The sequence below is a fragment of the Tauraco erythrolophus genome, chromosome 3 (genome assembly GCF_009769465.1).
Source record: "Tauraco erythrolophus isolate bTauEry1 chromosome 3, bTauEry1.pri, whole genome shotgun sequence".
Lineage (NCBI taxonomy): Eukaryota > Metazoa > Chordata > Aves > Musophagiformes > Musophagidae > Tauraco > Tauraco erythrolophus.
Genome location: NC_141467.1, coordinates 67,746,342 through 67,761,845, shown reverse-complemented (window position 1 = coordinate 67,761,845; position 15,504 = coordinate 67,746,342). Strand labels below are relative to the sequence as shown.

The window sequence follows — 15,504 nt, the reverse complement described above, 5'->3', positions numbered from 1 at the left end:
TATTTTCTACAAGCATTTATGATTAACATTTACAGTATTACACGATAGAATTGGTCCTCTAACTCCTGCCATCATTAGTGGATTGGCGTACAGGTGAACCAGGCTACTTCCACTGGCAAGACATCTCTGCGCTTCCACGGATCAAAAGACATATATTACGTCCTACGCCCTTGTTATTTGTTGAGGCTTACGGGAATGTTTCCGATTTGAAAGAAACCCAAACCTTCAAAAAGGCATGCTGCAGTACGGTTTAGTCACCGTGACCCAGACAAGAGCTTTTAAGTAGACAGCCCACTTCCTTTAACAAAGTCAGGAAACCATTTACAGGAGTTGCGAAGCACTGTTTATATGACATTTCAGGGCTGAGACACAGTGATTCTGTGCTTCTGGGGACAGAGCCCAGCAAAACTGTGACTTCCGGATTATTCCAGTAAATTCCTCCTTGCTTTCTTCCCACTATGCAAGCGATAGATTCAAACCCGAGAAGTTGGATTTTTCCCTTCTGTTGAAAAATTACAGAGGATTAGCGTATGACGTCATCAAAGTGCAGAAAGCCAGGTCCGTATGCCAGTGCTGCCTAGGAAATGAAATAAGCACTGTCCAAAAAATGCAATAAGGAAACTGAGGCACCAAGAGGTTAATCTTCAGCCAGACCCAAGTCACGCAGGAAGCCTGTGGCATTGCCAAGAATGTTATTCAGATTTCGCAGTTCCCAGTCTTGTAACTTAACCGCAGTAGAAAACCTCAGGTTTTTCTACTTTTTCTCCAGCTTTGTAGGTCTTTCCCAGTTGCTGCCAGGTTTACCATTGTAACCAAAAAGAGCATTAAGGATTTTATAACTCAGCAGTTGCAAAAGGCATTAGCCTATAACTTGATATAGCAATCGTTAGCCTGGATGATGTCTTTAACAAAGCCTGTATTATGGGCCAAGCTGGTAGCACTTTCCAGCATTGATGTTGTCTGACACTTCTCGTTATAAGACCCTGTTTTCAGTTGCTTATAGCTTTCTCATATTTGGACTGAAATTTTCCACAGTGAATGTCTGCCTCAGGCTGTTTTTTTGAAACTTTGTAGCCCGAACAGTAGCCATCTTTGAGAACCGCGGTAATGGAAAAGGAATTACGTTTAACATCTGAAAAAAATTATGGGAGCTTTCATTCGATAGTACTTCCATGCTCTGCACTGAGAGCACAAACCCAGTCAAAGACATGATGGAGTCTCTGTCAAGGAGGCATCTTTTATCATCTTGGTGAAAATCTGTCCAAAGTTTGCTCAGTTTTGAAAAAAACCCTGCAGTTTGCGTGTGCTGGAGATCTGGGCATCTCGGGACTTTATTCATAGAATCATAGAATCATGGAATCATAGAATGATTAGGGTTAGAAGGGACCTCAAAGATCATCTAGTTTCAACCCCCCTGCCATGGGCAGGGACACCCTCCACTACACCAGGTTGCCCAAAGCCTCATCCAACCTGGCCTTGAACACTTCCAGGGATGGGGCATCTACAACTTCTCTGGGCAACCTGTGCCACTGCCTCACCACTCTCAATGTGAAAAATTTCTTCCTTATATCTAATCGAAATCTCCCCTCTTTCAGTTTAAATCCATTGCCCCTTGTCCTATCACTACATGCCCTTGTAAAAAGTCCCTCTCCAGCTTTCCTGTAGGCCCCCTTTAAGTACTGGAAGGCTGCTATAAGATCACCCCGGAGCCTTCTCTTCTCCAGGCTGAACAGCCCCAACTCTCTCAGCCTGTCTTCATAGGAGAGGTGCTCCAGCCCTCAGATCATCTTCATGGCCCTCCTCTGGACCTGCTCCAGCAGCTCCATGTCCTTCTTGTGTTGTGGACCCCAGAACTGAATGCAGTATTCCAGGTGGGGTCGCACAAGAGCAGAGCAGAGGGGCAGAATCACCTCCCTCGACCTGCTGGCCATGCTCCTTTGGATGCAGCCCAGGACATGGTTGGCTTTCTGGGCTGCCAGTGCACATTGCCGGCTCATGTTGAGCTTCTCATCCACCAGCACTCCCAAGTCCTTTTCCTCAGGGCTGCTCTCAATCCATTCTCCTCCAAGCCTGTACTTGTGCTTGGGATTGCCCCAACCCACGTGCAGGACCTTGCACTTGACGTTGTTGAACTTCATGAGGTTCTCACAGGCCCACCTCTCCAGCCTGTCAAGGTCCCTCTGGATGGCATCCCCTCCCTCCAGCGTGTCCACAACACCACACAGCTTGGTGTCATCTGCAAACTTGCTGAGGGTGCACTCGATCCCACTGTCCATGTCACCAACAAAGATGTTAAATAGCACAGGCCCCCAGTACTGACCCCTGAGGAACACCGCTTGTTACTGACCTCCACTTGGACATTGAACCGTTGACCACAACTTTTTGAGTGCGACCGTCAAGCCGATTCCTTATCCACCGAGTGGTCCATCCATCAAATCCATGTCTTTCCAGTTTAGAGATAAGGATGTTGTGTGGGACAGTATCAAATGCTTTGGACAAGTCCAGGTAGACGATGTCTGTTGCTCTTCCCCTATCCATCAATGCTGCAACCTCTTCATAGAAGGCCACCAAATTAGTCAGGCAGGATTTGCCCTTAGTGAAGCCATGTTGGCTGTCACCAATCACCTCCTTATTTTCTATGTGCCTTAACATAGTCGCCAGGAGGATCTGCTCCATGATCTTGCCGGGCACAGAGGTGAGACTGAGTGGCCTGTAGTTCCCTGGGTCTTCCCTGGGAAGACCTGTCTACCTGTGAGTGGTGTCAGTAGGTGGGAGAAAGTTGATTGAAATGCAGAGGGCAAGAGGTGACTAGATAAGGACATGCAGTTTGGGGAATGGCAGGAGATCCAGCACAGGAGCTGAGGGTGGGGGTCAGGGGCAAGCAGTGGGAGTTTGGGGGCCCAGGACTTGGCAGTGTCAACCAAGAAACTGGATAGTGAGTGCAGAAAGGAGAAAGAAGCTGACTGACAAGGCAAGGGGAAGGAGGGAAGAATGCAGATTTGCTGCTCAGGCTGGGAAGGGAGATTGCTAACGGTAAGCGGTGGGAACAGGACGCATCTGTCAAGGACTGACTGGACCCAGGAGGGGAGGGAGGGTGGGAACGACTTGAGGACAGACAAGCAGAGGGACAAGGCTCAGAGCAGAGGCCGAGGTGAGTTCTTGCAGGGTCAGACAACTGGGATGAGAAAACTTAAGGGTGGAGACTGCTCTGTCTAGCAGGGTAGGAGGAAGGGAGCCAGAAGTGCTTCTGGATGGTGGAGAGGACACAACAGTGCCTGAAAGGATGCCTGAGTTTCACCAGTACCTTCCTTTCAGCAGATATCTGGTAACCTATTGTTGTCCTGCCCAGTCCCCATATATGTGATAAAAACCCACTCTGCTTTGTAATTCGGTAAGAAAGCGGTAGAGTTTTGCAGAGGGGGTCTGAGACCCCCAAGTCCTTGCTGATGCAGATGCTGGCATCATGCCTCTTGATAGAACTGGTCTATCTTTTTAAACCTAGGAAATTTCACCCTCCAAAAAGTGGCATGTTATTTTGTAGTTAAGGACTGTCATTTGGCCACACGAATGAGAAAGATGAAATAGTTGCACAAAGTTTTACCCAGATTTTCCTAAATGAAGCACTTGAATGCTTCAACTTGCTAAAAATCTTTTAATGTACGGTTTTCTGCGCAATATTTAATAGCACAGAATTTTGTTTTTAAGCATAAGTGCTTAGACATGCTGTGGTTTTTGATGAGGCCCTGGACAGAAACCAAAAAAAGTTTCACTTCACATAATACCATAGAACTAGAAAACCCTGCACATTATGCTGTTAGGCCATTCCTTTCTTCTACATTTCACTTTTTGTGGTCTATTTGAATATATTCAGCATATTTCACTTTTATTTATACACTTCTTAGTTTGACTTAAAGTGCAATTTTATTCTGAAAAGTGAGGCATATTTTTAATTATTTAAAATATTTAAAAGTTAAATTATATTTGATGCTCCTCAGCCTCTTTTATATAAGTTAAGAAAGAGCCTGAAAGCTTGGAGTTCTCTCTCTCTCTTTTTTCTTTATTTTCACTTTAGAAATATTCTGAAAACCAGGACTCATTTTCTGCACACTCATTCCCACCCCTGTATTATATTCTGCCACCCTCTCTGTTTTGAAAGGGTGCATGAGGCAGGATACAAATTAGGTCACTGAAACGATGCGGATTAAAAATAGCGTGTGCTGGCAGTGAATTGTGCTGTAAGGCTGTGAACAGGAAACTCACTGGCTTCACCTCCAGAGGAAACGTATTGTCTGCCCACACCTTCAGGAGGCATAGCTTTTGCTCCCTTTAAGAAAGATTAACTTGTCTCTGTGCGTCAGAAGTGAATGGTATACAGTTCAGATACTCCTTAGCTTTCAGTCTCCTGCCATCTCGGCATTTTATTAGTTCTTTGGTCACTACGCTAAGAAATGTACCCGTAAGTGATAGATGTCAGCTGACATGCATCAGAAGCTGACATGTACCGTTGAACATATTAACTAGATGTCAAGCAAGTGACCATTTCTGTTCATCACTACACAGAATTCTGTGACTACTGTCAAAACATGCCGGATAGTGACATTGTGATGTCCATTCGCTTCTTGAGTTTCGAGTTTTACAAATGCAAACATTCAGAAATTAACATACGAGTCTTTTAACTTTGCTATGTTACCATTTTCATCCTGCAAAAGGCTGAGAATGTCATCAGGTCACTTCCATGCATGAGTCCTGAAAGTTAGTCTGATTGGCTGATACATCTGCAGCATACTTCTGAGAAATAAAATATTGGGAAATACATCTTCCCAAAGAAAATCCTAAAAAATGTAAGTAAATAAATGCCTAAGTTGGTGATCTCTGTTCTTATAGGTGGTATTCCATAAAGGGAGAGCCTGGTCCTGAGTTTGGTGTGTTGCAGTGAGGCTGTCAGCAGTTGCTGAGCCAGGGCAGACTCCTGTTCTCTCCTGCACACTGATGCTGGCTGTGAAGTGCTAAGAAGAGCGAGGATTAGAAGGCAGTAATTTTACAAAGTAACACTAAGCAGAAAGGGCTCTGAATGCATACACATGTTAAGTCAGGGTGAGAATCTTAAGCTTACATTTCTCTTCATATTAGCAAAGGGATGAAACTTCAGCTGGTTAAAATGTAAAATCTGGCAGTATACAAAGTGTGACACACTATTTAACAATAAAATGATTGCTATATTTATGTCTCCCGGACATTGGCTGTGCTGCTGTCATGGCTCTGACTTCTTAAATATTAAGATAACGCTTGGCTACCGTTCAGTTATCCAGATGCAGCACAATCCTCCTTTCCTACTGGAGGAAGCCAAGGTTGAGGTAGAGCGCTCCTGGAGTTTTCCTTTGTGCTTGTGTAGGTGAATGGCAGCGTGGACTGAGAACACCGAAGGGCACATCCGAGAGGCAAGACTACATGCCGTAGGGCTGGGACAGAAGTGTAGAAGGTAAAGAAAGTAAGAGACTTCAACAGTACTGCAGGGAGGACTGGAAGAACAGCAAATAACCAGCCAGAACTTTGGAAAGCACAAAGCAAAATCTCTAACTCCTGCCTCTACTAATCTTACGGATAAAATTGCTGAATCTAAATAGCTGAAGGGATGTCTACTGACATTAAAAACTATGAGATGAAAGAAAACTTCTCAAGCTTTTCTCACAATTTCCACAAAATTTGAGAGTGATTACAGAGTGACCCTGTTTCCTCTCCAGTATGAGCATCTAGAGCCTATGTAATTAAAACAAATGTCTCATCTCTCTGAAGCTCTCTACAGTTGCTTTGGTTTATCTTTCTACCTATTTACTGCGTCTCCACTGCTATTTCCTACAAATTCTAGTTTAGTATTACCAATTTTATGGATTTTCAGCAATCAGAAAGCTGTGCAGTTGACTCGTTGCTGCATTTGCTTACAGCTTGTGAGTAAGGGAAACTGTAAACATTGAAACATCCTCAATTATTTTGGGATTTTAAAAAATGATAATTAGAAGCAAAAGTGATTTTGGTTTGGCAGCGTTGTTTCTGAGTATTGTCTTCCCTGATACCATCCAGCACAGTTCCTGCCTATGATTTAGCACTGACATATAATCTTCAAATAGGGATGTTTCTGTGAAATGCAACATCTCCATTAGGTCACATCAGAGTAGAACAGCAGTGGAAGAGTAAAATAGAAAAAGAAAGAAAAAAAACGTTCTATTCTTTGCCAGGTTTTCCCAGTGGGGTCTAATTATGACTGCAGTTTATTAGAGCACATTTCAGACCTCTCTTTAAATGGCCCACTGTGCTTGTGTGAAGTCCTTGTGGCTTCAGCAGGACTCCCCTCATAAGCACTTTGCCCACATGTGATCAGTTGCAGTACAGAGGGTTTAGTTAAGGCTATGGCGGGTTTAGACAGCAGGTGCTTTATAGATCTTGGAAACTATCTGGAGTGAAGAGAAGTGAGGACATTATATAAACACTCCTCAACCCCTTTATTTCCACTGACTCATATAATAATTTGATCTTATGCAAAAAGTGAGAGCTAAATCCTCATCATTTCAAGTAGAGAACCAGCTTGGAGATATTGCCATTGTCTCATCTGGATCTCTCTGGACTAGTGCCTTACCAGGACTGTCACCAAACTGTGCATGGTCTTGGGTCATTCACTGCAGTTTCTCTGCCTCAGTTTCCCATTGAGGAGGATACTGATTTCCTCTCAGAACACACAGAAATGCACAGGATAAATATCCATAGAGTCTGCAATATCAGCACAGAGGCAAGACTAGCCTATGTGGCATGTAGCCACTCTCTCTCTCCCCAGTTCCCTCTTTTTCACTCGCAATTATTCTTGACTCCTGGGTATTCTTGAGTCATTACAATTTTACTAAACTTTCTAGCTATGAAATGTAGCTTATTAGTTGGTTAGAGGACTTTTGATGACCTTTTAATGAGGCAACACTGTCCTTGAAAAATGTATTATAAAATCTGCTGTTAATTAAGATGCCACTTCAAAAAATAATTGTGGGTAATTAGAAGGTAGGCTCATCTTACAAGGAGCAAATGGATAAACTCTTTGGGGCCATATTATTATAGGGTCGAACAATGTACCTTGGTCAGAATCAGAGTTTCATGCAAGTCTTTTCATCTGTTTCCATTTCCTTTTTCTCCTTCCTGCCCCTTGTTAAAACTCACCAACCTGGACAGTTTTAGGACTGATGTTCCCTCTGCATGCCTTCGGAAATGGATTTTTTTCCTTTTTCTTTTCTTTTGACCCCTTTTTCCTTTCCATTTAATAGGACCAAGTCTGCATTTAGTAGACATCTCCACATGCCTTCATAATACAAGGTAGTGCAGAAGATATACCCAAAGCTGAGTGTTTATCCCCAGAAGGGCAGAGAAGGCTAGTGACAGAGCTATCCAGTGTACGCATGAGACATTTAGTTGTGGAAGCACTAGATTACAAAGCAGTAAGATACTAAATTTTGTAAGAACACGAAAGCCAGGTCCACGTGAAGCAGCCATAAATCAAACAGAAAGGATTCCGGAGACATCAGCCATGAGACAAAGCTTATATTTTAGGGTGAATTAAGCACCTTTTCTAGCAGTAATTGTCAATTCTCTCTCCTGTCTTTTTCTCCTCCAAAGCCTTGAGACTGACCCTTACTCAGGTTTAGCAGTGTTGTACTCAGACAGCACCTTCACTGAAACCAGCTAAATAGAGACTGAAGTACTGTTCAGCGCACGTGTGGAGCCAACACCAGGTCCAAGAAAGTTAAATATTTGTCTGTTTTTACTTTTTACACAGGATGCAGAAGCTCTCCAGAACTACAGATGCAGAGAGACAGAAGAAAAAAGAGCGAGCTGTCTGTGTGGTGAAGAAAAGATGGCAAACAGGCAGATAAATTTGAAGTACTGGATATAGTAGCATTAAGAGAATTAGGACAAGCAGACAGCATGGAGACATTCTCCTGCTACATGTTTTGAAAGCGATCCGTTCTTGCGCCTAAGCAGCTGATAGAGACAAATTTCTTTGCTGCCATTTACATTGTAGGGAACGCAGTTGGCACCGAGATCTGTGCCTCCTTGGTCCTGTAAAGGGGACTCTTTGTAGTCGAACGACACTTCTGGACAAATTGCACCCTGATGACCTCACACAACTCCTGTACCTTGCGAAGGGGAAGTCAGTCTGGAGCCTAACGTGTCTACAGATTGAATCTTAGGGGATAGATGATGCAGAAATGAATCAGGTTTCACATCAAGCTGAAGCGCAGAGGAGAGGAATAAGAAGAGTTCTTTGTAGACAGGAAAGGGATCTCCTGACTACAGAAAACCACCAGGAATTTACAAGAGAACTATTGAATCTTACTGGCGCACAGCAGAACAATCCTTCTTAAAGGCATGTTTCTATTCCTTTTCGGAAAATGCAAATGAAATATTGCCCCATGGCAAAGTTTAAATTATACCATTCACCTTGCTTCACTCCCATGACAGGCACTTTGCTCCTGTGAGGTCTTTGGCACCAGTCCCCAGCCTGGCCCTGACATCTTCTCCCATAACTGTTAGCAGCTGTCCACAAGCAGGCCATAATACTGACCATAATCATGGCTGGAACTGCCAGTTCAGACCCACAGTGCCACTAAAATGCATCTATTTCGCACTAGGTGTAACTGCCCAACAGCTTATTTCCCACCTGGGACACTCAAATGTGAAAATATGCTGTTCCATTACAAGTGAGTTTCTTTACACGGCCATTAGCTGCAGATCTGGACCAACAGGCAGTACTACTCTCCCTCTCCATAACACTAAACCTCTGCTCTGTAAACCCAGTTTGGGACCATAGTTGCTTCATTTTAGGCAGTGATTCAAGACCCATTGCTGAATATCTGTCATCTTTACTTTAAACAAAGCACCACTCTTGATGTGTCTCTTACCTGTTCTATACCCGGTGTTATTGAGATACACAGCGAAGGTACGTGGCTCGTGAGTAGCCTGCCATGAAGGAGAAGAGCAGTTTTCGTTGTTGGTGTATATGTTGTGGTTGTGCACATACTTCCCAGTCAGCATGGAAGAACGCGATGGACAGCACATCGGGGTGGTTACAAATGCATTGATAAAAGAAGCGCCTCCATTCTCCATAATCCGTCTGGTCTTATTCATCACTTGCAAGGACCCTGCAATAAGAAGTATTGATCATCATTGTGCTGCAAAAAATAGTTAGAATATGTTGGCTGCTATTATGCCACTAAAAGCAAAGTATCAGTGATTAGCTTGCCTTTGGACATCAGTCTGTACTACTCTGTAGCTTAGGAAAGATTTTTAGGAGGAAAGATTTAATATTTACTGCATCACGAAAAATATTTTTCAAGATTCCAGAAAGACTGAGTGATTTCAAAACAACAGAGTAACCTAGAAATATGTTAAAGCTATAGAGCTGTATCAAAGGATAGGTCAATAGTTCTTCAAATGTGGCTGTAGAAAAGCAGTATGTTACACAGTCTACAGCATTAGTCAATGTGCCAGTAAAATATGTAGAGTGCAGATTACCAATGAATCTGTTACAATTCTTTCTGTTTTATCAGATAATCAGACTGAGAGGAAGAGAGAGAGAGGAAGGAAGGGAGGGAGGGAGGGAGACATGGGGGAAGGGAGAGAGAGAATTTGGTAAATACTTTTCTAGATGAAAGTTTCTCTGGACACAGGATTAGCATGTCTGGCTCTGATCCTAAAGCACTGTGCTCAAAATGAGCTTTTGGGGATGAATCTGTATGTAAAAAATATTTGCAAAATTCAGCACTTTTCTCAAGAAACTTAATTGATCCAGTTTAAAGAATAAAGACCTTCTTTGCATCCTTCAAAACACTTTGCGTCCTTCAAAACAAGCAGGGTTTGCAGGTTTCTGATTGCAGAAAGACTGAGCAGCTCCTGATAGAGTCTGTCAGTATTTGCTGACAGCTGTCAAACTGTGCTCTTTCTGTTACCCAACAGAGCAGAGACCGAAGCGTGAGGGTGAACTGTGGATATGTCAGTATGTGTCCAGGAAAGAAGTCTGTGAATTGTAACACTTGCACAATTTTGGTGGTAAAAAGAGGCTTCTGGAATTCTACTTTGGTTTTTTTTTCTTTGGCTTTACAATTAATTTTGCACAGTTGACAGTCACAGTTTTAGATTTGAATTCATTGATTCCACTGATATGACAAGGTTTTTCTTGGTGGTTTTGTCTGGGTCACTTGAAAATCAAATTTAAAAAAAAAAAAGTTTTAAAACAATGGAAGACATAGCTGTAAAACTACAAAACTGTTAAAGAGGCTCAACTTTAGGTGTAAGCAGTAAAACCTTTCAAATTATCTTACTAGTTAAACATGCTATGTTTTGCTTTTGGGCTGTGTCAGTGCTGAATATGAAATCTTTTGCATCAACATTATTTGGTTAAACAAAGGAAGAGGCAGGCAGCTCTTCACCATTTCCTAGTGCAGTGCCAATATCCATGTCTTTAAGAATACATTTAATATTCTGCATATAAGTCACCGTAATTTTGGACTCTTTCGTCTTTCACAGACCTCCTTTTCTAAATGCAGAGCATCTGCATTCATGCTCTCCTGAACTCAATACAGACAAAACCTATGTGTTTAGAGATAGAGAGAAGTAGGAGACTAACTGAGAGGTCCCTGATCACAAAAAGTCTCCATTTGTACGAGTGAGAGCATTTCACTGAGTTGTTGAGTAAAAGTCAAATGAGAGATCATCCTCACTCGGCATGTCTTTACCTTCATCCTCACTTGGCATGTCTTTACCTTGGACCCCAGACTGGCTTTTTCTTTTCAGCTATTTTGGTTTATTTTGTTTCTGTCACAGCTCTCCCTTTTTTGAAATGCCACAGTTTATTACTGAGAGCTGAGCTGTAAAGTGTTTGCAGGTCCTCGGATGGAAAGTGCACTGTTCAGGTACACTAATGCACAGTAACAGCAGCGGAGTCGATGTGCACTTTCATGCCTCTATGCATTATAAATGAGCAGCTGTTAGAGTGCTTCCTCATTCCTCTGCTTGGTCAGCCCTCTGCTCTTGCAAACCTGCTGTTTATGAGCAAGTTTTTCCTCCAGGTATGCACTTACTGACACTGATAATAGATTTAGCCCCTCTGGAAATTCTGGAAAAGGCACTTCAAAGCAGGTGAGACTTCCTCATTTGGAAAACAAAACATAAGTAGGAGATAAAACTTGCTGATAGAAGTTATAATCCTTTGCTGTCTGTAGCTCTCCTCACAGCTTGTGCTCTTTACCATCTGGCCCACAGTCTTCAGGGCAACGTACTCAGGTGCAGTCTAACAGCAGGACATTCGTGCTCTACATGACCAACTGGGGAGCACCTGAGGGGAACCAAACAACTGGGAATGGCCACTTTGGACACAAAAGTTACCAAGTTTTGCCAGGCAAGATATTCAGTGTCACCTCTCAGTCTATTCTCATATATCAAGAAATATGTTTGGTAACCAGGGTTTCATAACAAGTCTTAAAGTTGTTGTGGATTGTCATTCAGGTGTATCACAGGTGGGCATCTCTACAAAGGGATGGCTAGAATCACCTCATCTTTATATGGGTTGTACGAAAGGCTCCAGGAAGGTGATGGACTTTCTCAGATCTCAACACGTCTCTGTTTTTTCAGCTTACGTTTTTTAGTCCTTTAATTCTAGGGAATATGGAAAGCAAACCAGGCAAATTGAGCCCCATGTAATATATCCAGATGATGCTGTGATCTCTTCACCCAGTGCTGTACTCAGTGGATGGTTTACATGGGTTTCATTGGGTGGATGGCATCCCTTCCAGAGGGATTTTCTCCTCTATTTATTTATTTACTTTTAACTTTTTTCCACTTCTCTGACATCGCAAAGGCCTCTGGGTTAGAAACACTGGAACTACCAACATATTCATTGGTTTTGACTCCTTTCTGACATTATGGAAGTATTTAGAGTGAGGATTATAAGAGTGAGTGCAGGGGTCATGATTTGAGGTACTGATGTGCGAAAGTGATAGAGAATTTGGAGGACAGGGACAGAGACTAAAGAGTGAGGAAAAAGTCTGAAATACCTATACTCCAGCCTGAAGAGAGCACAGACCTGACCCCAGTGGAAGCTGGGGCCACTGCTCTGAAAAGCAGCAGTATGTTGTCTCCAAGGGGGCAGTAGTTCTGGGCAGTTCTGGGTTCTGGGAGCTGGTGCTTTGCCTTGAGCAAGATCCCCATTCACCTCAGTGTTGGGCAGTTATTTCTCTACCTTCAGGATCTCAGTGGGGGAAAGAAAGTGCATAGAAGCACAATTTAACTAGTCATTTCCCAGCTTCTAGGCCCAAGCGTTTACAGAGTTTCTTCAAGAGCTGTGGGCCAGGCTGATCAGTAAGATGCTTCCTCTGTGCCGCATTCCTCCCAGCATAGGTAGGAATTGACTGCAGTTGTGGAGCAATTTGTGGGGTTTATCTGATAAGTTGTATGAGATAGCAGATTGGTTGAACTTCTTTGAATTCAGAATGCAACTCTCAGTGGATGGTGCAGATCGATAGGAAGATGAGCATACTCCTATGCCTTAAGCACTAACTAAATGCAAGCTCCTTGCTTCTTGAAAATTTTACTTTGGATAACTCCTCTGTATATCATTTGCACTCAGGTAGCTGAATATTTTGGTTCAATGCTTATACATGCTCTGGAGACAAATCCTTCCTGATTGAAGTCTATAAAGTACCTTATATGCTTTTATGTTCAAGCATTCATTTAGAACAGCTTTTAGAAATGTTCGTACTGGGAATACAATAGCAAATAATCCATATTGAGAGACTTTTCAGTCTTGCAATTTTTGGATAGCAATGCCAAAGCTTTATTCTGTTTGCAGCAGAAAGCGTTAGTTCCCACTGACCTTTGGGAAACTTAAGATTTTTCTCTGGAATCATCGAAGGGCGAGGACATAATTCACACATGGAAAACAGTACGGCTTTCCTTTTCCTTTTCAAATAAGCTGAATGATTTATCAGCAAATAAGTAAGTCTCGAGGCTGAATCCTGCTTCCTATGAAATGATCTATGAAAAGGGGAAGCCTGTGTCTGCATTCAATGTAGTGGGAAGTGGGAATTCATACATATCCAGGCTACTGCTCAACTGCTTGCTAATAAGAGCCAGAACACCCTGCGAACATCCAGAGCAGCTTTCAAAGAGAGGAGCTTCACAGCATGGACAAAGTGGCTTGCCACATCCTTCCTCCTCTTTCACCACTTGCAAACCCTCTAGCAAGACTGAAGACAAGAAGTCGGTAACGTTTTTCAGAGACGTGTCTGCTGACCTGCCTTCCCCAGTGCCTTGGAGAAAGTGGGCTCTTTCAGACTACAAGATGGGTGACATGACTTGACACTTTTAATGAAATTTTCGGAATGACTCTATCAAGAAGAAATGCAATGCTATTGTAATAGCTGTATTTTAGGCCAAAAATAGAGCCAGAGACAGGCCATTCACTATGCAGCACAGCTAAACAGAGCAGACATTTGAAAAAGTGAGAAACAAAAAAGGTAAGATGTGCTCCTATCTAAAGCCCCGGTCTTGGCGCTCTGCTGCATAAAAGCACTAACTCTCAGTCACGAAATATAGTTTCTTAATTACGTTCTTACAGCCCTGAAGGACTGTCTAAATTATTATTGCATCATGACAAATACAAAAATGCTAGCAACTAAAGAATTGCTTTTAGATCCAGACCACTTTTTGTCTGCAACTTTCTGGCTGAAAGTATGTGATTTTAGAACAAATGAACTATTTCATTATAAGTTTTCTGGAATGAAGCATTTTGATTTTTCATTGTCATATGGTATTTTGTTTAGAAATTCACTATACTTTTATTAAAAACGTCTTTCATAAAAAATACTAAGAATGCAAGTTTTCATTTCAAATTGATTTGCCATTTTTTTCACCTTTTTGATCTTACCTCCCACCTTCAAAATTAAAATATTTGCTTGGGGGCAACCTAAAATGATCCTCTTTCTCTCCTTGAGTTTTCAATTTGGGCAGTGAATCAAAAAATCAGTTATATACATAACTACCATTAATATCTTTCTGACTTACTTAATGGAAAACATTCAAAGGCCTCCTGGAACATCATCCAAGTGTTTTAACTTTTTCCACCCTAAGAAAAATATGTGAAAATCACTGCCGGCTGGTATGTCCACGTTGTGCTTAGATATTTAGTATACTTCTGAAAGCAAAACTATCCCATTTTTATACATATAGTATAGTTTTAAAGTAGATGGATTTTAAATACTTTAATCATTCATAGAAATGTTAAGCTTCTGTCTTGAAACCGGATCGGTTTGTCTGTGTGCATAAACATGTCAGATGACACACATGCATGTGACAAATATGTGGAGAATATAGATGCTCATCTATACAGCACTGAGGGAAAGGTTAACCTCATAAGGCTTAAATTTTTAAATGCTACAGAAAGTCACAAAGTGAAAAAGGGCTTTTGATGCAAGTTTTTTACCTGTATGTCTTTGCATGTATTATTAAATCCTTTTATGGTGGTGATTAAAGCCTTCCATGGAGGATTTTGATAAGCATATATTTCCTAAAGTCTGTAATTAAACGTGATGAATGCTATTAAATAACGTTTGTTAACTCATTTTCCAAACTTGTCCCAGATTCTGATATTGTTCCAGGACCAGTACCTTCTCTGAATTTAAAGTACTTCCTAATTGGCAGATATTACTGAAAGACACGTGATGAAATGAAGCAGCAAATAGCAATTATTTCTCACCTAGCTCCACATCTTGATCATCTGTGAGTACAAGGATGATATTTGGTCTGATGTTTTTTCGCTCCTGCTGCACACGTCCTCTGAATCTTGGGGACTTGATGGTGGAACAGTGACTTGTTAGCAACTCAGTACTGAGCACTGCCAAGATGAGTGCAAACCAAGAAGACTTCATAGTAGTTCCAGTATTTTTATGAAAAAGCTGATCCAGAAGTGCCTGAGTTCTAGTTTTCAAGACCTGTAGGGAGGAAAAGAAATTTTCAAGTAATAAATAAACTCCCAGTCACACAGTGAAAGGATGACACTTAGGGAAGTCAAGCCTGACACATACTATTTAACATGATTATAAGCCATATTGTTGAATAAGAGCTTTATTCTGTCATTTTCTAAGAATAAACTCGGTCATTCCACAACTATGCTTTCTCACATAATTTTTGCTTGAACTCATGCCATTGCCTGCATTTTGTATAGGCATGACTTCTGGTACTGTCCTCACAGTGCTCCTTCTCCTACACCCCGCGCTTCTTTTTATGCAGCTTGTTCCTTACATTCAGTACCTGGGCGCAGTAAAAAATTGCTGGGATGCAGACGTGTTCAGAACATCTGTAGGAGGAGCCCTGTAAAAAGGAGAAAGCAGAAGGCTTGTCAGTCAAAGACCTCAGCACTGTGGCTGTGCTTCAAAGTCTCCAGAACTGTTCATTACAGCTTCTTTCTCTGTCCTG

General features: G+C 42.0%; 1 protein-coding gene across 5 annotated transcripts in view; it reads right to left on the bottom strand.

Annotated features, from left to right (window-relative positions):
- The window catches only part of SULF1 (sulfatase 1), a 66,409-nt gene extending 51,434 nt beyond the window's left edge, over window positions 1-14,975 (bottom strand). For 4 of the 5 annotated variants that reach the window (XM_086609371.1, XM_086609372.1, XM_086609373.1 and 1 more), the window contains exons 1-2: window positions 14,786-14,957; window positions 8,937-9,176 (exon numbers count right to left, since the gene is read on the bottom strand). In XM_086609371.1, coding sequence (XP_086465497.1) covers window positions 8,937-9,176; window positions 14,786-14,957 — 412 coding nt within the window. Of the gene's footprint in view, window positions 1-8,936; window positions 9,177-14,785 lie in introns of all 5 variants that reach the window. The other variant, XM_086609369.1, reaches the window with a different exon arrangement.
- Window positions 14,976-15,504: the final 529 nt, after the last annotated feature.